The sequence below is a fragment of the Quercus suber genome, unplaced genomic scaffold, assembly GCF_002906115.3.
Source record: "Quercus suber isolate HL8 unplaced genomic scaffold, Cork oak 2.0 scaffold_9, whole genome shotgun sequence".
Classification (NCBI taxonomy): Eukaryota; Viridiplantae; Streptophyta; class Magnoliopsida; order Fagales; family Fagaceae; genus Quercus; species Quercus suber.
This window is the reverse complement of record NW_027069475.1, coordinates 1,146,066-1,167,145: the sequence shown is the minus strand read 5'-3', so window position 1 is coordinate 1,167,145 and position 21,080 is coordinate 1,146,066. Positions and strand designations below refer to the sequence as shown.

The 21,080-nt window shown below is 39.2% G+C and overlaps 2 protein-coding genes across 2 annotated transcripts in view; both read right to left on the bottom strand.

Moving 5' to 3' along the window:
• Positions 1-21,080, bottom strand: part of LOC112030150 (disease resistance protein Roq1) — an 83,768-nt gene that overhangs the window by 45,075 nt on the left and 17,613 nt on the right. The window lies entirely within an intron of this gene.
• LOC112030152 (uncharacterized protein At2g29880) lies at positions 4,693-5,754 on the bottom strand. Its single transcript, XM_024062837.1, has 2 exons — positions 5,407-5,754; positions 4,693-5,319 (listed from the first exon to the last, which is right to left on the bottom strand). Exons 1-2 carry the CDS (start codon positions 5,752-5,754, stop codon positions 4,693-4,695), a joined length of 975 nt encoding a protein of 324 aa, XP_023918605.1.

Below are 21,080 nucleotides of genomic sequence, written 5' to 3'. Positions count from 1 at the left end.
AACCATTGTCGCAACAATGATCAAGTTTTGCGTGTGTATCTTAAAGCCTGGCATATGTCTCAAAATTTTCCACTTACTTTTCCAAACTCCAAACGTTCGTTCTATGATCGAATGGAGTGATGAATGGAGATAATTAAACCTCTCTTCTGGATGATGCAGCACTTCAGAAGGCCGAAATTCCCCAATGTGGTACCTCTCCCCCTTATATGGTGCCAGGAACCCTCTCCTCATAGGGTATCCTGAATCAACCAGATAATACTTTCCTGCACGTGAACACGTTTATTACATTAGCATTTTCACTACATTAATACATACTTTAATATTGTAATTAAACTGCATATTTACAAACCAGGTGGAGCTGTTGGGAAGTTGTAACTCTCATTATTGAGGCAGCTAAAAAAAATCCTCATGTCATGCGCTGACCCTTCCCATCCAACACATGCAAATGTGAACTTCATGTCAAAGTCACATGCGCAGATGCAATTTGTTGTGGTGGTTCCCTTCCTGCCATAGTATGGGAGATGCTCATCCTCACCAACGACCACCCCTACGTGGACCCCATCAATCGCACCAATGCAACCCTAACCATTGCCACAAAAATACCATGTGAAATAAAATACGTGGTATGACCATAAAGATAATTTAACTTAACTCAAGTCATCATGTCAAATTCACAAAGTACCTCAAAATGTGGCCAATATCGATCTGAATGTTGAATATGTTCTGGCACGTCCCGAAATGTACGATCAGCAGGTTGGATAATGTCAGGTGCCATAACGGTGGCTAACAATGTAACTACATTGGCCATGTGTCGATGCACTGTCTCACCCGAGTGCTGAAATATTTCCTACACCATTTTGTTGCCATGAGCATGACCAAGTACCATCAATGTCATTGCCAGAGACTCTTCCATGCAAACACTTCTAGTACCATAATATCCATACTGGCGCAGTGTATTACACAATTTTCTAAACACATAGCTTGACATTCTAAAATTTCTTCGACATTTCTTCTCATGTCCAGTTAAAATATATTGTACCCATTCTAAGCCTGTTTGTGTATTTGTATGCAATGGTACTTTGGTCATATAGGTATCCACGTAAGCTAGACATGCACACCCGGCTAGATACGCTGCGAGTACAAGGTCATCGCTCAGGTCGAAGTTTGCGTCCCTGCATATGTTACCAACTTTAATTGCATGTACATTTATTCATGTGATACTATAATATGTAGTCTAAAAACAAGTTGTTAAACTGGAACTCAAACTGGTACTAGGCTCAAACTATGGTCGTACCAATAAATAAATAATCCTAAGCATATGCTTTCATGATTTCATCCAATATTTCACAAAATTGTAGATTCACATGTAGAGGGGAAAGTACAGAAACTCACTGGTGTTGGGAATCAGATGAGTCGTTTAACGAATCCATCCTTATGTATTCCTTGAGACTGCTTTATAGCTATTGAACAATGATCTAAAAGATATCGAGCTTAAAATTCAAAGCCTTGAAATGCGGATGATATCTAATGCACACAACCAAGAAAAAATAAAAATCAGAAAATAGTATAAGCAATAACAATTCTGTATTTACATCAAATTAGTCTTAATTTAATTAGTATTATATAATTTTATTTAATTAATGTATACATATAAAAGGGCCCCATATAAAATTTTTGCCTTTGGCCCCAAACTTTGTTGGGCCAGCCCTGCTTCTCTTCTCTATTTGGTTTCTTTGACAGTTAAGCGAATATTATTGCTTTCCCTTCTTTCCTTGGCTAATTGAAACAATAATGTAGAATTACTCACAAATATGTTGGGTATTGGAGATTTAAATTTTGGTGGGCATTCCAATTTCCTATGTATTAGCAAATTTAAATTATGGTGGACCATGCATTCCACTGTCTAGGAGAACTTTACAGGGAGTCCCATAAAAGAAAGAACCCACATGCCTCTCTCTAAAACTACTAGTAGTGGAACTGAGCTTCCATATCCATATATACAAATTCAACATAAAAAAATATTCAGCTCAACCAATTGAATCTACAGCACCAACAAAAGTGATTACACAACCAGCCAATTAAAGGGCTTGCGTGGCTTAGGAACCACATTTTCAAAATCAGGATTTGTAGAATCCAAAACAATGCAACCAACCTGACAGAAAGAACCAAGGCACATAGAAGACCAAGAAATGTTAACATGAAGACTCTTTTGACATTATTGTAATCCAACTTTATATATATAAGCAAACCTTTATCATGTATAACAATGGGTCGAAGTTCAACCGTTCAATCCACAGTGTAGGTAAAGTTTACAATTAATTATAAAAGAAGTATGTAGGGGCCTTTGTTTGGATTTGCCTATGGTTAACATAAGCTACACTATTTACAGATCATAACAAAAGGCTTAATCACCCAATCAAGGGCTGCAGGTTTTAAAACAATGACAAGCAAGGGTGGTTTGAGCAGGCAGGCAGCTTCAAGTTTTGAAAAAAAAAAAAAAAAGATGCAGGCAGCTTCGGGTTTTTAAAAGCTGAAGCTTGGTTGAAAAGACCCCACAAACAAAGCTTAAAGGGTCACTAAATCACCTGCCAATTCCTGCAATCCAAGAAAATGGACTTCATGAAGTCTTTACCTCTCTTCTTCATCTTGGAAGGCACTGCTTCAGCTGTTTTATTCCCACCCACAGCCTTGGCTACATTCTGCCACCGGTCAGGGGTCTCCTTATCATACAATGCTAGTGCATTTTCAAGCCTTTTGTTCTGCTCTGGTGTCGAAGAGGAGCTGGAGTTGAGGGTCAGGTCAGGGGTCTCCTTATCAGCTTGTTTTTTTTTTTTTTTTGTTATAGTTGCTTCATAATAAAGACTTTTTTGAACGTTATCTGCAGTGTCTTCAGTTCGCTATGCTGTGAAGAAGCTGGCTGCCATCAAAAAGAGTATTATCAAAATTCAAAGATTCTTGCATGTTTGAATTAGCTAACTAGTAAAGTCTATCATCTCAAAGAAAAACTAAAAAAATCTCTGGTCGTCAAACAAGTGACTTGGGTGGTTGGGTTCAAATTCCAGCAACACCAAAAACAAAATTAGTCTCTTACTCTAATAATAATGAGCAATCATTATGATCGCCTAATTAGCAGTCTAATTTGTTATAATACTTTTAATAGCTTTAGCATAGGCCACAAGGATAAACTTATCAACTTATGCCTAATCTATACTTGTCAATCTGTAAAAGTAATTAGTGCAGCAAAACATTTTTTTTCGTTGAGCTACATAGAGAATTTCATTGTGAAAATTTAACTATGACAAGATCAGTTTAGCTTCCTTCCTTTAACTATGAAAATTTAACTATGAAAACACTTTTACAGATCAGTTTTTTAACTATGAAAACACTTTTACAGATCACTTTTACAGATCAGTGCAGCAAAACACTTTTTTTTCCTTTTAGCTTCTTTATTCCCTTCCTTGCCACAGGGCTACCTTAACTGCCTTAGCATAATAAGAACAATCCTCATCATCTCATTGTAAGCCATTTGAGGATCCTTATCTGTTCTCCATAATTCCCACCAACAACTTCAGCTATAGCAAACATGTAGCAAATATCAAGGCAGATTGGGATAACCTTTGTCTGCCAAAATATCAGGGCAGATTGGGATTGAGAAAAACTGAAACTCTTTTTTAACCAAACCATGGGAGCTAAACAGTTTTGGCACCTACAACACATACCAAATTCATTACTAGCTAGCAGTGACTGTCATTGTTCAATTGTAAGTTTATAACTTTGTAAGGTAGCAACCAATGCAACATGGGCTGGAGAAGTATTATGGCATGTATATATATATTTTTTTTTGGAAACAGTAAATATGGCAAGTATATGATCTGTATTAACATATTCAACTTGGTTAGTTGGAATGGTTCATCTATCCCTCTCAGCCATGATCATTGCAACTTAAACTGGAAATTAAAATATGCCTTTCAAGGTTAGAAGACTAGTTACTGATGCAACTTGCCCCTTCCATTCCAGGGCAGAGCAATTTAAAAAAGTACCTTGATATTACCTTGATATTCCAGGGCAGAGCAATTTAACTAGTTAAGAAGACTAGTTACATAACTACAACAATTTAAAAAATATAGGAAGATAGTACCTTGATATTAGGCTTCACAGCAACAATGATCCCATCCTTCACATAAACATCATCAACCTCCTCTCTATGAGCATTGACAACAATTCCCCCTTTGATCAATATCTTTGACGATGAAGATGAAACCCCACATGATGATTCACCATACTCAATCCCAGCATTACAGAACTAAAACTTTTTTCTTTAAATAATAAAAATTACATAAAAAGATAATAATCCAGCTTGGTTAACAAAGAAAAACCCAGAAACAAAAAAAAAAAAAATATATATATATATATATATATATAAGTCAAATAAACAACCATCATAACAGTGCATAACCATAAAAAATACAAAAAAGTCAGATAAAAGAAGCATTGGACAAACATATATAAATATAGCTCAATTACATAGGAGTGATGAGCATTGTCTTACATACACACCCATAACAACATTAGTTTCTACCAATAAAAAAAGAAAAAGAAAAACAATAGTGCAATAGGTACAACACTGACAGTTTGATTACTACACCAAGGCTACACAACCCTATCGAGACAATCTATTATTCCTTCACTACATCATTGATATTCAGGGTGCTTATGGTACTCTTTTTCTAGCCACTTCAGCTGGACATCCTTGTCATCGAGAAGTGCTTCAAACGTGTGCCTAGCCCGCTCTTTTTCCATGAAGTAGGTGGCACTGAACATATGAAGGTAATGACCTGAGTACATCCCGGGAAGACTCAACACCATGTCCAGAATTGCTTTAACTTGAGCAGTTGCTGTGGGAGCAGATGGTGTACGGGCACTTAGACTAGATTTTTCAACAATAACATTTGAGACGCTCTTCAAAGAGTCGGACATCTCTTGCGCAGCTGAACGCTTTTTTTTTGGTTTCTTGGAAATTGACTTGAAAATGTGGACATTGGTTGCCAAGCCTTTCCCCTTATTCACTGCCGGTCCTGCCCTCGACGATGATGGACCTTCAACCTCCATTTCGTCAACATTCACAACGGGTTCACATTGGGGGTCAACAAATTCTGGGTCATCAGCGGAGTCCCGAGACCCTTCGGTGGTTTCCGTTGGTATTGGACCACTCGTGCAGAATGCTTTGTTTCCCGTTGCAACCGTGCCTCCAAACATGATGTTCAGGAGCTCCCAATTCGGCAAACCATTCATTTTAAAGGTTTTTGCATCGGGACATGCCTACATGTGGACAACCAGTAGTTAGAACATAAGAATATAGTGTTAGACAGTAAAGTTGTTGACAATTATGTATTGATCAAAATTAACCGCAATCTTTCGGTTCCACCACTCCTCAGGTGCGTCAAACATCCCAGTTATAGGATCATAACCCAACCCAGTCTCCTTCTCCAAACACTTATTATAATTGTTCCACCTTTTTCTTAGATGATCCCATTTGTTTTTTACCTGCAGCCAAGTCACTACTTTGTCCATCTCACCCAACTGCCGAATCACTTCAGCAACCCCAATTTTGGACAAAAATCCAATTTTTACCCTCTGGCCATCCATGACTTGAATAGCACAGAACCGACAAAAGGCTTCTAGTTCCTTAGGGTCTTTCCAGTCAGCTCTCTCATTGTTACTACCACCGTCAATCGATTTCTTTTGCTTAACCATTTTTGCTACAACTTCCTTCTATAAAGTGAAGGCATTTAAACAAACAGTTCGGGTGCATTTTACAATCAGTTAGGCATGCCACATGAAAAATATTAAGTAAACTCACAAATATCCAAATTCAACAGAGGTAGTAAGAGAAACAATGGTATTACACGAAGGATCAATAAACCCATATACTAGTGTCATGGAAAACACAATAGAGAGAACCACACTCAGACGTTGAATACAAAAATCACACACAAACGGTAAAACACAAAAAACCATAGATTGATGAAGCTTCATGGAAAACAACTTACCCGTAAATGCAGAGAGCCACTGTGGTGGCAACGATGACCTTAGCAGAGAGAAGGTGAGCTGGAGCGTTTGTTGAACAGAGGGGATCTTTTTTTTTGGTTCTGTGTACTGGGTTGGCGTTCATCAACTGGCCTAATATGTTTTGGTAGCTTTGTGGTTGGTGGGTAGGTGAAAGAAATTGAAGAGGATTCGGACACAGCATTGAAGGGGATTGAAAGCATTCTGCCACCGATAGTTGAGAGAAAAATCTGAAATGGGAAGAGAATGAAAATAGCCATTTGGATTGAACGCAGCGCCCCGTTTTGATGGTCTGACTCTCCAAGCTGCTTCTGCGGTGAACAGCAAGTGCAAGCCTTTCAGCAGGAGTTGAGCGCACCGTTTAGCACACAGCTGGAGCTATGAACAGTATGCGCAAGAGCAGTTTAATTCACATGAAATGGTGTGTAGAGATAAATGAAACGGTGCATTTAGATTAAAGGAAGCTGTCCATGAATAGTGAAACTACCCTTAAATGAAACAGTGCATGTAAAGGAGAAAACTTGCGTTTCAGCAGCCTTGCATTTCCAGCGTGCGCGTGTGCGTGGGCCCCTCCTAAACATAAACGTAGATAATAAACGTAGGAAAACGTTGAATCCAAACGCCCTCAAAGTGGACGGTTCATCCCATGAGGGTGGATATTTTGTTAAGACCAATAGAGCGGACGAATATAGGTTAAAGTCCATAAAGTTGATGGTTCGTACCAGGATGATGGACAGTTATGATTAAAAGTCCAAGAGGACAATGATCATGGTCCATTAAGTGGACGGTTTATCCCATCATGAGGACGGGTCTATCATTAACAGAAATTTTCTACAAAATAGAGTGGACAGTCCTAATAAGTTATTACTAGTCCACAAAATGGACGGGTGAATTTAGGTAGACAGGTTTTAAACTAAATGTCCATGAAACGAATGGCCTCAAGAGCATATGGCAGACGGGACCATCAAAACAGAGCCATCCACAAAAGGACTATTAAGGCTCAAATAACATCCACAACATAGACGGGTCAAACAGGATGGACCCATTGCAAGCAATTAAGCAAAATAATGGACGGGTAAAAATATGAAGCCCTTGAAGGGAAATGTATACATATGATGGATAAAGTAATTAAAAATAAGTTCTCCCAAAACTTTACAATTTTTTCATAAAAAACTACTCCTTAGGGGGGGGGGGTGTTAGCCTCGACAGGCTGGGCTTGGCTTTAAATAGGAGCTGACTCCCCGTCGCCAAAAACTGCATCATCAGCAAATAGATCCTCTATACCCTCAGAGGTGACGAGTTGAGTAGTAGTTTGGTCTGGAGTATCAATGCTAAATTGCAAGAAGTCAAGGTCAAGATAAGCCTCCTTGGCTTGACGGACAGTGTCATCAAAACCGTCTGCATAGAAGACCCTGAGCTTCTTCAAGAGGGCGTTAGAATCGCGATACTCACGTATCACTTCCTCCTTTGCCAAACGGAGTTGGTCCTTGGTGTCCACAATCTCTTTCTCTTTATCCTCCAATACTTTTGTCAACGTCCCTACGAGCTACTCCTGTTCCTTGCTAGCCTTCTCTAAGCAATCAAACTTATTCTCCATAACAACCTTCTAAGCCTTAAGTGCATTCAGCTCGTCCTCCATCTCCTTGGCCTTTACCTGTACATGGTCTAGTGTCGTCTCCTGGTTTAGGCAGCATCCCATCAGCCCCTTTATCATCACCATCGCCTAAAAACATATGAGGGTTAGTGGCTAGATAATTACAAGAAAATGAGGGATAGAAAATAGCCTTCTCTGAGCAATCAAACTTATTCTCCATAACAACCTTCTAAGCCTTAAGTGCATTCAGCTCGTCCTCCATCTCCTTGGCCTTCACCTGTACATGGTCCAATGTCGTCTCCTGGTTCAGGCACTATCCCATCAGCCCCTTTATCATCACCATTGCCTGAAAACATATGATGGTTAGTGGCTAGATAATTACAAGAAAATGAGGGATAGAAAATGGACGAACGTATTACCTGAGCTATGCTGAAGAGCCCCGTCTCCCCCATCGCCTCCATCAAGTGGTTGCCTAAGTCCTCATAATCTTTAGGTGTTATGATGGACGAAAGCCCCTCCAAGGCATATTTGGAGTCCTCTCATAGGAGGACAGGTGGCTTCTCCTGTGTGATGGACGGACCCTTCATGAAGCCTTTTCCTGCTCTATGTTTTGCAGGGGTAACCGTCTTCACACTCTTAGCCTCCAGCCCCACGACGGGCTCTAATACGATCTTTGGCCTTTTTTGTGCACGGTCCTGCTTCGGTGGCACTTTCCTTTTGGTAGACGGGTTATTTGGATCCGTCCCCTTGGGGACTTGACCTCCCTCTTCCTTCTTCTTGGCCGCCTGTGCCTTAATCATGGCCCTCCTCTTAGCAGCATCCATTTCTGCAAAAGTGGACGGGCGTACTTAGCTTCCAAGTAAAGGAATACAAAATTCACAAGTATTAGTGAAGGACTTACGTTGGCGTACTTGGGTGTCGTAACGACGGGCTTCAGGGGTAGGCTCCGGTCCGTCACAATACCAATAAATGGTATCTAGTGTGAACAATTTGGCCTAAGTCCTCTCCTCTAGTTTTGTTTTGGCAAAAAAAATTTCCAAGAAGCTCCACTGCTTGAGTGTAACTTGTGGATGCTCCCGAACTACAAAAAGAGGACGGTTAAAGTAATTTGAAGAATTAAAGAAACAAAACGGTTATTCACAAGACTTGTGCACTAGGATGGGTGCATACTAGATGGAGGCAATATGCCCCAGGTAGTGTTGACAAGCATGTGCTCTGTGTCCCCTGGATGGCACATCCATTCATCCCCCTCCAGGAAGAAGTACCGGTTCTTCCAGTTCCTATTTAAGTCCGAGGTCTCGTATACAAGGCTCAACAACGGGCTCTTAGGCACAAAACTATACATGCCCTTTGATTGGTTTATTTCATCTAGACGGTAGTAATGGAGGAATTCTTACACCGTCAGCCTCCTAGCACTGTCAGTCATAGCCCCGTACAGGGCCTCCACTCCTAGGAAGACCCTCTAGGCATTTAGGGATACCTGGTTGACGGTTAGACCTTGGTGTTTGAGTAGCTCACAATGAAGGAAACTTAAGGGAAACTTAAGCCCAGCCTTTAGCATTTGCTTATACACCCCGACGCCCTCTACTCCTTCATAGTAACACTTCTCCGAGTCATATGGTAGATGGATGGAGATGTTATCTGGTATTTGGTATTTGGCCCTAAGTTTCTTAAAATGTGGCTCCTTGATTGTGGAATTAAAGTCATTCACTGTCCACAAGGGTAGCATGATGAACTCCCTAAGTCCATAAGGACCCATGACGAACTGAATTGGGGGCTCTGCGTAGTCTAGACCATCACTAGAATCTTTTGGGCCATCCATCCCTAAACCCTCATCTCTTGAGGATGGAGAAGAGGCAGACAGACTTCTCTCTTCACTTGGACTATCATGATCATTGTGACCTGACGGGTACACTTCCTCGTAGCCCACCTTGTCACGAACAAATGATTGGTTACTTAACGCACTAGACATAACCTACATGTGACGGTGAAACCTAAGATTGACGGGTTTATAGTTGACGACGGTAATACAAAATCTAAGATAAACTAATAAAAAAAAAGGGGAAATTTTTCTTCTAAGTGCAAGGAGGAGAATACTCACCCAAATTGTAAGATGAACGGTGAAGGAGTGTTGACGACGGATGCAGTGACTGGACGGCTTCGTTTGTCTGACAAAGATGATGGAGGTGCTCTAATCGTAAATTTCAGCAGAAAGTAAAGAAATGAGAGGAAGAGAGTTTGGCTTAAATAGAGGGACGACACGGAAGACGAAGGGACGCTTTGATCTAAGAGAATGGCCATTCATTGAATGCCACGTGTCCTGTGTCATAAATGATTTCAGGCCAGCCTATCAAAGACAAGCGTGTTTCACAGGATCCAAATTGAACTGTCACCCCATAGTCTCTTCCACTCAGAAATCATGGACCCATGGGGTGAAAGAGGCAACCGAAGAGGAAAAAATTGGAGATGAAGGATCGGCTTAGATGTACCTGATGGTGTTAGAAAAGTGGGCTTGTCGTAAATGGATCATATATGAACGAACACAAAGTGGACGGATAAAATGGCCACTTGTCGTCCAACTTGTCTTTATGTGGTTTCCAAGAAACCCTAAATGGAAAATACTTGTCATGCATGATTAGCTCTAGTTCATAGAGTCCCAACATGAATAGAATTCTAACACAAGGAGAGTTCTGGAATATACGTGCATTAATGAGGATCTTCTCCATAAGGAAAAGACTTGTTACGCAAGCAAAGGAGTCTAGCTCTACGTGACTATAAAAACCCAAAGACCCTCAAGAAAAAGGTACGCATAATTCATCCCAGCTCTAGCACTCTAGAGTTGCGAAAAGATTCTAACTTGACCTTCAGAGGATATTTGGCCGGCACCACACTGGTGCTCTCTGTTAGGTCCTTTCTTGTTATTATGCAGGTGTTGTTGCGAGCATACGAGGACTATGTAGCTCACTGGTGATTTTTTCACCATCATTAGTTTGTATAAGAGGAGAAATTCAGATACTACAAAAACAAAAAGTGAAACACAAAAAGTCAAAATCCAGGAAAAAATCCAAAGAGAAATTGAAACATATAAATAAATTTAAAATGAAAGAAATAAATAAATAAATAAAACAGAGAATTCACACAAAACATTGCATTAGAGAAGAGAGAGGACCTTGAGGATTCGAGTAGGCTTTGAACGGTTTTAGACCCCTTAAAACACACAGATTGCGTAGCCTAGATTAATTAGCCAAGTTGTTACTTAGTCAAATTAAACAATTCTAGGTTAAAACAATCCAAACAATCATATCAAGATATAATGCATCGGAAAATAAAGAACACAAGATATGATCACCCAGGAAACCACACGGTAAAAACCTGGGGAGGATTTGACCCACCGATCCTCAAGGCTAACCTGAATTCACTATGAAAGAATTGAAGTTCGTACAAAAGGACTACAAGCTCCCCGCTCGACTTCCTAATGCTACCCACCAGTAGAACTTCCTGACACGACCACGCGCAGGCTCCGAATCCACGGACTACTTCTTTCTTGAATTCCTCAATCAGCTACAAGCTCCCCGCTTGCTTTTCTTTTAAGTTCCAATGGTTGCAACAGTAATGATCTTCAAGATGTTGAAATCATCTCCACCATAAAAACCCTAAGTTTTGTGTAAAGGAAAGCTCCTCAAAGATCTCACACGAGATTCACACAAAACAGCAATGTATGAGCAACAATACAATATGGACAACCTTCAAAAACGTGGCTAGGGTTTTGTTTATATACCTAGGGTAAAAACATAAAACCCTAAACGTTTAATGAAGTAGGGCTGAGTTGGAAATTCTGCAGAAAATTCAACCTGTGCGATTTTCGATCGATCGAGTCTATTCTTCGATCGATCGAGCCAGGCCGAGAGTCCCAAGTACTTCTGCAGCCACTCGATTCCAACTTTACAATATTAAACCAACTTTGAGCAAGTCTAAATAAGACTAAATACAATGTTTTGATCATGGTTTGCCAACATTACAAATTAGAGTTCTAAATACATAAAATCCTAAGACCTTAGAACCTAACAAACTCCCCCTTTGGCAATCCGTGACAAAACCCTAATTAACAGCTCAAAGTTTTACAAATAAAAAGCCCTTTACAAAGATAATGCTCATAAAATTCAATTCAGCCTAACTACTATCCATAGTTGCAAGTGTAGACAGCAGCTTAGTTGAATCAACCTGTATAATCCTGAAATACTCAACAAACGCATAAACGCATGTGTGACAGTAAAGAGTAAAACAACAGGTATAACATTCTTGTAAGATCCACACAACACAAAATAAAGACATATAAAAATGAACAAGTCATAAATATAAATCAATACGCAGTGAATCATAAAGCAACAAGAATCAATAAAAAATATCATGTATATCAATCAATGTTACTCCCCCTAACATGAATATCCCAAAAAAAATGATATACAAAGTGAAGCACATAGGATTAAAACATGAATATCCCAAAACAATGATATACAAAATCTCCCCCTAACAACAAAAACTCTACTCCAAGTCAAAACTCCACTCCCCCTTTTTGTGACGGAATGCCAAAGAGCAATCACAAGTCGCCATCAAAAGGAGGTGGTGAGGGTGAATGAAGACGCGCAAGATCAGCTCGGAGAGCACGCATCTCATCCAGCAAGTCCACCAAAATCTGACCATGAGCCTGCTGAACAGTCATGACAGTCTCCAAAGTACGACGAACATCAAAGTCGGCCGAAGGAGGTGGAGGAACATCAGCAGCAGCATCATCATCACCAACAGGAATAGGAATATCCTCACCAGCCATACCTGCAGAAGAAGAAGGAGGAGGTGCACTACTAGAGGGCTCAGATCTAGGGTGTTTAGAACCAGCTCGAAGATGAGCGGCCCTCTGTCTAAGAAAAGACGCACCTAAAGGTCCTATCACATGGACGGGCTCAGAGGAAGGAAAGTCATCAAGACCAAGAAAGAGAAGAATCCTATGAATGAAAATAGGATGAACAAGAGCATGAGCAGTAGATGAACTCCTATAAACTTCGTTCAAAGAACGAAGAAAAAGATGGGGAAAACTAATAGGAGCATCAGTAACAAGAGCGTATAGAAAAACACACCTCTCAAGAGGAATGGTGTGAACATGGGAAATAGGCCAGATCGAATGACAAGCTATCCGAAAGAACAGATAGTGCAACCCAGAGAGCTCAGCAGAAGTGATCCGAGGATCAGAACCCCACTGGACAGTAGTACCAGTGACGTATGACAAAACATCGCTAATCTCGGGAGACTCATCATAAGGATAGACAGGATGCTGGACCAAAGGTACCCCTAGAGCATCAGCCACTACCCGAGGAGTAATGGTGTACTCTACGCCTCGTATCCAACTCTTAACTAGAGTGTTGGAATCATAGACGCGGATAGAGATGTTCGAATAGAACTCTCTAATCAAGGCAGAAGGTGGAGGAGGATCAGAAACATCCACCAAGGGTAACCAACCCCGACGCTCAAAATTTGCCCTAATGGCAGGATCAAGCTCATCTAATAGCACAGAACGCTCAGCCCAAATCTTTCTCTTAACGGTCAGTTTCTCAAAAGTCTCTTGGTTTTCCTCACTCGGAAACCTCTCACTATCAAAGGATGGAGGGGGTGAAGGAGAAGGTGAGGGAACACTCCTACGGGCTCTAGTTTTCCTAGGCATAGTGCTAAGGAAAGGACAGAGACACAAAGAGAAAAACACAAAGAAACAAGAGAAAACAAAACCAAGGGCAGACTGCAAATTAGCACAATAAATAATATAGAACAAAAATCTATATGATGCATGAACAATAAAATGTTGTGATGCATGATCTAAATGCAGTGACAAATTAAGTTTAATTGAGAGTAATTGGACAAAATTGGCTTGAACAAGGAATTTCTATCAAAAATCCCAAAAATTTGAAAAACCACTTGAAAATTTTGCAACAAATTGATGAATTGAGCATTACAAAACACAGCACATAGATTATAATGCTTAATTACACCAACACAACAAGCCAATTTCATCAAATTCTACCCAATTTAACAAAAGCCCCAATTCGGATCAAGAACAAACCCTAGAATTTTCAATTTTTCACAAAACACAAAATTGATCAAATTAACCACCAAGGATCATTAATATAATGTGTCCCCACAAAAACCCAATGATCAATTTCATAAAATAAGGTTTGAATCAACAGAAAATCCAAAAAGAATAAAGTCCGAAAATTACCCTTAAATGCATGGATTTATGCATGAAATAATGAAAATAACATCAAAAGGAAGGGCAAAAGAGTCTTACCGGCTTGAGGAAAGAGAGATTTTGCAAAAACAACGGAGGAAAACGACAAAAATCCTGAGGTGTGGAGCCTTGCCAACGCGGAGAGAGAGAAAAGTTTGAAAAAAATTTTGAATAGAACCTTTGAAAAAGTCAGAACTGAACTTTTAAAAAGCTTTTCCACGATATTCGATCGATCGAAAATTACATTCGATCGATCGAAAAGCACAGTCATTTTAAGACAAATGAGAGCACTTTTTCGATTGATCGAAAAACAGGTTGGATCGATCGAAATGGGCAGAGGCTCACTAAATTTTGGAAAAATCACAGTTTTTGAAAGACACAAGCCGAATTTTGAAAATAACTCCTCAAAGCATTAAATTGAAGAAACAAAATGCATGAGTATGAGATGGAATGCTTTTTCAAAAACCCAAAATTTTGAACCCAATATTCTTAAACAAATTGCAATCAAACTCCCATTGAATTTTCTCAAGCAACAAATATGTTGTGCATAAATCTCAAGATATTTTCAAACTTGGTTGGTCAGACCAAAAACACACACTAGCATGTACAGTGTTTAACAAAGAGTAACTTGTGTCGTGTGTGATACTAGCAAAAACTTGAGATACATGTGAGGTGATATGTGAATAGCAATCAATCACAAAGTCTACAAAATTCATCACATAGAATTCAAAAGAGACTATCACCTAAAGAGTTACATCCTATAACTCCCACATCTCCTAGAACAAAAGCTTGCAATCATGTAAGTTTCTTGTATTTTTGCCTCTTATTTGCATGAGATGGCATTCAGCCTAATAGTACACACCGGTTTGAATTAAGTGAATTGGCATCAAGCCTAATAGTACACACCAGTTTTAATTTATTTTGAGGCTACACCTTATGTTCTTTTTGTGCATGTGCTACACTTTCTCGAGCACAGAATCTTATGATATGCACTAAGGTGTTCATGATTGGCTAGTGAACAGTGGTGAGATGGTTATTTATGCCTTTCTCAAAAGGATCAAGTCCGACAGTCAAATAACATGTGACTTCAAGATTAAGACAAAGTGATAAACACCATAAACATCTTTCCCACACAACATGCACTACAAAGCTCAAACTAGTAAAGTGCAATAAAGTAAGCTCATCCAAGCTAAACAAGGTACATAAGACATGTTATGTGTAAATAAATTGACCAACCTTGTTTTTCAAAAATCAAGAACATTATGTTCAACATAAATTTTGCTTCCTTCTTTTCCTTTTTTTTTTTTTTTTTTTTTTTTTTTTTATTTAAAGGAAAACAAATAAATCCTAGAATGAAATGCATGAATGTAATGCAATGCAAGTCCTAGAACAAAGAAAACACAAAAAAAAAAAAAAAACAATGGTCACAAAAGAATAGAGCAATGAAGCACAAGGACCATGTCAGAAAGACTCAAGTATTTCGAGTCTTTTGCATCCAAAACTTTTTAGATGCACCATGAGCATTGGAGTTCTTATTCACATTTGAGTGATTCCCAACTCCATGATTGGAATAAAGGTTTAACACCTTTACCAATTCACCAATTAATGCCATAGGATCTTGTGCTTGAGGCACAGGCACTTTTGGTTTATTTGCTCTCTTATCAGCTTGAAGCTTGTAACAGTTAGGACGAATATGTCCAGACTTACCACAATAATGACAAACCCACGCAGGTTTACCATGCATCTTGTCCTTAGATTTGGTAGGCTCCTTAGGTTTAGATTCTCTTAAGTCTACCCTAGTCTTCTTAGGTGGTGAAACTTCTACAGGTTTAACTACCTCACTCACAGGTGGTTTGACAGTATCACTCACAACCTCACTCACAGAAGGTCCAGAAGAAGAAGAAGGAACAAAAGTAGTGGAATGTGGTCCAGTATCAAAGATGCTTTCAACATATCCTAACCCAGTTTTATCAGAAGGATACTTTTGAACATTCAGCATGTGATCAAGTTTAGAACTAGCAGATCTAGCAACAGATAAATCATGTTCCAAAGTTCTAACTTTATCAAGCAAAAGCATATTCTCAGATTTAACATTATTCAAAAGTTCATTTGCATCAAACAGTTTAACAAGCAAATTTCTCTTTTCAAGCTCAAGAGAATCAATTTTCTTTAGGCCAAGATCAACTTTCATAGCATCCTTTGCAGCAATTTTGCAAAGTTTGTTATAGGCCTCTTGAAGATCTGCATCTTCAGAGAGTTCCCCATCAGAAGGGTTCTCTTCAGCAGATATGCCTTCATTGACTATAGCAGTAGCCGTGAAAGCAATGAAGTTTCCATCCTCGTCACCACCGGACTCATCATCAGAAACCTCATTATCACTAAGGGTTACAGCCATAGCTTTACCCTTAGTCCTTAAGAATGTAGGACATTCAGATTTCACATGACCATACCCTTGACAGCCAAAACACTGAGGACCCAAAGAGTTATTAGAAGATTGACCAGAATTTTCTCTAGGTTTTTCAAAATTGTTAACCTTAGTGGGATCATTCTTCCTAAAATTTCTAGGTTCAGCAGTGTAAGTACCTCTTGCCTTTCTATTTGTATTCCTAAGAAAGTTCTTAAAGTTTTTGGCAAGATAGGCAATCTCTGTAGCAGAGAGCTCATCATCAAATCCACCACCATCAACATCATCAACTGACTTAAGAGCCATTGATTTGGATTTGTTCACTTTAGGTAGGTCAGACTCATAGGATTGAAGAGATCCTACAAGCTCATCAACAGGGATGGAGTCCACATCCTTGCTTTCAGTTATGGCAGTCACTTTGGGTCTAAAGTCTTCAGTTAAAGATCTAAGAATCTTCCTAACAATCTTAGGTTGATCATAGATTTCACCCAAATTAAAAGCAGAATTAACAATATCATTCAGTTTGGCATAAAATTCATCAAAGGATTCATCATCAGACATCCTAATGTTTTCAAACCTAGAAGTTAATTGCTGCAGTTTGTTTATCTTAACTGCCTTTGTGCCTTCATGCACAGTTTGGAGGATTTTCCAAGCAGTATGAGCAACCTCAACATTAGAGATTCTCTTAAATTCCTCCATAGAAACAGCATTAAAGATAGCATTCATAGCTTTGCTATTGAAGCTTGCTGCTTCTTTTTCAGAAGTTTGCCACTCACTCACAGGAGTAGCGGGCTTCTCCCATCCGTATTCAACGGAATTCCAAACCCTTTCATCAATGGATTTCAGGAATGCTTTCATCCTTACTTTCCAATAGGCATAGTTGTTCCCATCAAAATGAGGAGGAACAAACAGAGAGTGTCCATGCTCCATGACAACAGGGGTCAAGGATCAGCTCAGAGATTAAAAATCTCAAACAAAAAGAGCTACCAGCTCTGATACCACTTGAACGGTTTTAGACCCCTTAAACACACAGATTGCGTAGCCTAGATTAATTAGCCAAGTTGTTACTTAGTCAAATTAAGCAATTCTAGGTTAAAACAATCCAAACAATCATATCAAGATATAATGCAGCGGAAAATAAATAACACAAGATATGATCACCCAGGAAACCACACGGTAAAAACCTGGGGAGGATTTGACCCACCGATCCTCAAGGCTAACCTGAATTCACTATGAAAGAATTGAAGTTCGTACAAAAGGACTACAAGCTCCCCGCTCGACTTCCTAATGCTACCCACCAGTAGAACTTCCTGACACGACCACGCGCAGGCTCCGAATCCACGGACTACTTCTTTCTTGAATTCCTCAATCAGCTACAAGCTCCCCGCTTGCTTTTCTTTTAAGTTCCAATGGTTGCAACAGTAATGATCTTCAAGATGTTGAAATCATCTCCACCATGAAAACCCTAAGTTTTGTGTAAAGGAAAGCTCCTCAAAGATCTCACACGAGATTCACACAAAACAGCAATGTATGAGCAACAATACAATATGGACAACCTTCAAAAACGTGGCTAGGGTTTTATTTATATACCTAGGGTAAAAACATAAAACCCTAAACGTTTAATGAAGTAGGGCTGAGTTGGAAATTCTGCAGAAAATTCAACCTGTGCGATTTTCGATCGATCGAGTCTATTCTTCGATCGATCGAGCCAGGCCGAGAGTCCCAAATACTTCTGCAGCCACTCGATTCCAACTTTACAATATCAAACCAACTTTGAGCAAGTCTAAAGAAGACACCATACAATGTTTTGATCATGGTTTGCCAACATTACAAATTAGAGTTCTAAATACATAAAATCCTAAGACCTTAGAACCTAACAGGCTTTACTCGTGGGACCGGACAATTAATCAACTCCTAAAAAGATCGAAGTTATTGACTATTTGAGTTTCTGTCTACCAGCTCTGCTCCATTACCACTTACTATTAATCGTTTAGAGTTCATGTCTTTGTCAATACTATAGTATATACCCTTTTGCAGTGTTGGCCAATTCCTGGTTGTTTTTTTTTTTTGGTTGATAGTTTGTGATTTTCTTTTAAGGGATAATTTGTAAATGTAAGATCTGTGCAAGTATCCACATTTAAAAAGTCATATTTCACTCAGTTCTTTGGTCAGGTTTGAATGAGAAGATAGAGAATAGTACAACAGCAAGGAAGTATCAATAGGGATAGAGTAGACTCTGGGAAATCATCGGGTTCACGTTGGATAAGTCGGTCCATCAAATGCGCTTAATCCCTAAAATATAATTTTTTGTATCCTTGAAAAATACTAATGTTTTGAGAAAGAATGACAAGGATCGACACACACACATGAATCGTTTTTTGGCACATTGAAACAAAAAGGAACAAAAACTACAGAAGAAGAAAAGAGTACAAAATTAGTGGTAGAGAATGGCTCTCTTCTCACGGTTAATTGCCTTGATCCTATATATGAGTCCATAGACCATAAAATAGAGACAAAAGACACCGAGAAGTACTTTATCCATGCCTGAATCGAGTAAGGTTGAATGAAATTAATATTAAGGGACACATCAAACCAGATTGCTGTAGATGTTGAGGGAAAAAAAAATGGCTTAAGGTTTATCTTTCACACAAAGGACACAAATCCTGAGTCCTGATATATCTTCTCAATCCTACAAAAATGGTTCAGAGTTTAGCGTCCTCACTTAAGCTTGTGTCCGTAAGATAAATAACAGACCTGCTTGCTTGGTTTCTACAATTCCTAACATGCAACAGCCAGTATACTTTTTCAACCAAATAAGGCACAGAGTTAGAAAGATTCCTTAAAAGCATGTCAAAAGCACAAAAGTCATATGGTAAAAACATGCATAATCAAAGAGCAATGCTATTAATATTAGTAGCTGATTTTCTCTATATCCACTCCACTCCTAAGAAATATGAAAGTTATTGGCTTTTTTCTCTCCAGATCTCTATTTTCTACTGGAGTATGTCTTCTGTCAGCTGTCACAACTTTGACCAGAGGCATATAAAGCATGAGTGGGGCGCTCTTCTAACCTATGTGGGATTACAAGTCCAAGCTAAGCGCTTGCTTGCTTGGTCCTGCACTCGGGGACGAGGGCAAAGATGCACTGCGCCTGGCACCGCGTCGCGTGTACAATTAGATGGGGTGGAGGCAAGCTAAGGCTCATCCTAACCCCAAAAAGCGCTTTTTGTAAGGTAAGAATACCCCATCTGATTGTACACGCGACGCGGTGCCAGGCGCGGTGTGTCTTTGCCCTCGTCCCCGAGTGCAGGACCAAGCAAGCAAGCGCTTAGCTTGGACTTGGACTTGTAATCCCACATCGGTTAGAAGAGCGCCCCACTCATGCTTTAAATGCCACTGGGACTTGCGTGAGTGTACCACTACTCACTAGTAGCGCTTAGCTTGGATTTGGACTTGTAATCCCACATCGGTTAGAAGAGCGCCCCACTCATGCTTTAAATGCCACTGGGACTTGCATGAGTGTACCACTTGCTTGGTCCTGCACTCGGGGACGAGGGCAAAGACACACCGCGCCTGGCATCGCGTCGCGTGTACAATCAGATGGGGTATTCTTACCTTACATCTATAATGATGGTTGTGATTCTTTTGAAATGTTATCAAGCCAATTATGGTTGTTTTAATTTCATAAAGAAGATGGTAAAAGAGTTTATTGTCTTTGGACATTTTTTGTTCATCAAGATTAGTAGACAACACATAATTGAGTAACCAATTTATTGGTCATGTCATAGAGTATATAAGACACCTAGCAAATCAGTTAAAAGGCTGATCCTTTGAGCACAGACGTAGAGATGTGAATTATGAAACTCATACACTTCTTGCTAGACATGCACAATTCTAGTAAGATGAGATCATATGGCTGGAAGAAATTTCTAACTTTATTGCAAATATCATTCATGATAATGTCTTGTAATGGGCTTTGAAGTTTTATAAAAACTACAGTCTCTTTCTCCAAAAAAAAAAAAAAAAATGGTGACAAATGCAATATTAAAACAAAACACACATAAAAAGAAAAGAAAAAGAAAAATTGTTCCAAAACTGAACAAATTCAATTTAAAATGATGAATTTGATTACAAGGCCAATTTTCCCACCATTAAAAATACATAATTCATGCAAAAAATAAAATAAAATAAAGGAAAAAAAATGTGGGCTTCAAGTTCATTTGCTTTGTTGCTAAAGTGGAACAACTATAAGTACTTATAAAAAAAAAGTGGCCCAACTATAAGTGCCATCAACTCTTGTCCAAAGGCTACCTATTATCAACTGAGAATATTAAGCACTTGTATTGCCTGCCTTATGTACATGTTTAAACTCAACACTGCAAAAAAAAGGCCATCTCATCTTTGACATTATGTAATAGATGACCAAAGCTGTAAGTATTGAATTTGGTTGAGTAGAATTGAATACACCAATAGCCAAAAACATTCAATGTTTAAATCCTGTAAGTCGAGTTCTTGACTAGAACGAGAGCACCTTCAAAGCCCTTGAATAGCTTCATTAGTTGGCTCACTCCATTGCTGCACAACAAAGGTGTGGAAATAAGCAAAGCAAATAGTAACAAACTTGAGCAAGCCAAATACACAAAAGAATCAGTCCTTAAAATTTGGTATCAAGATTTTGCAATCAAGCATCAATTTCAAAATGCCACTCCCGACCACACAAATTCATAGCTAAAGTCCAACAAACC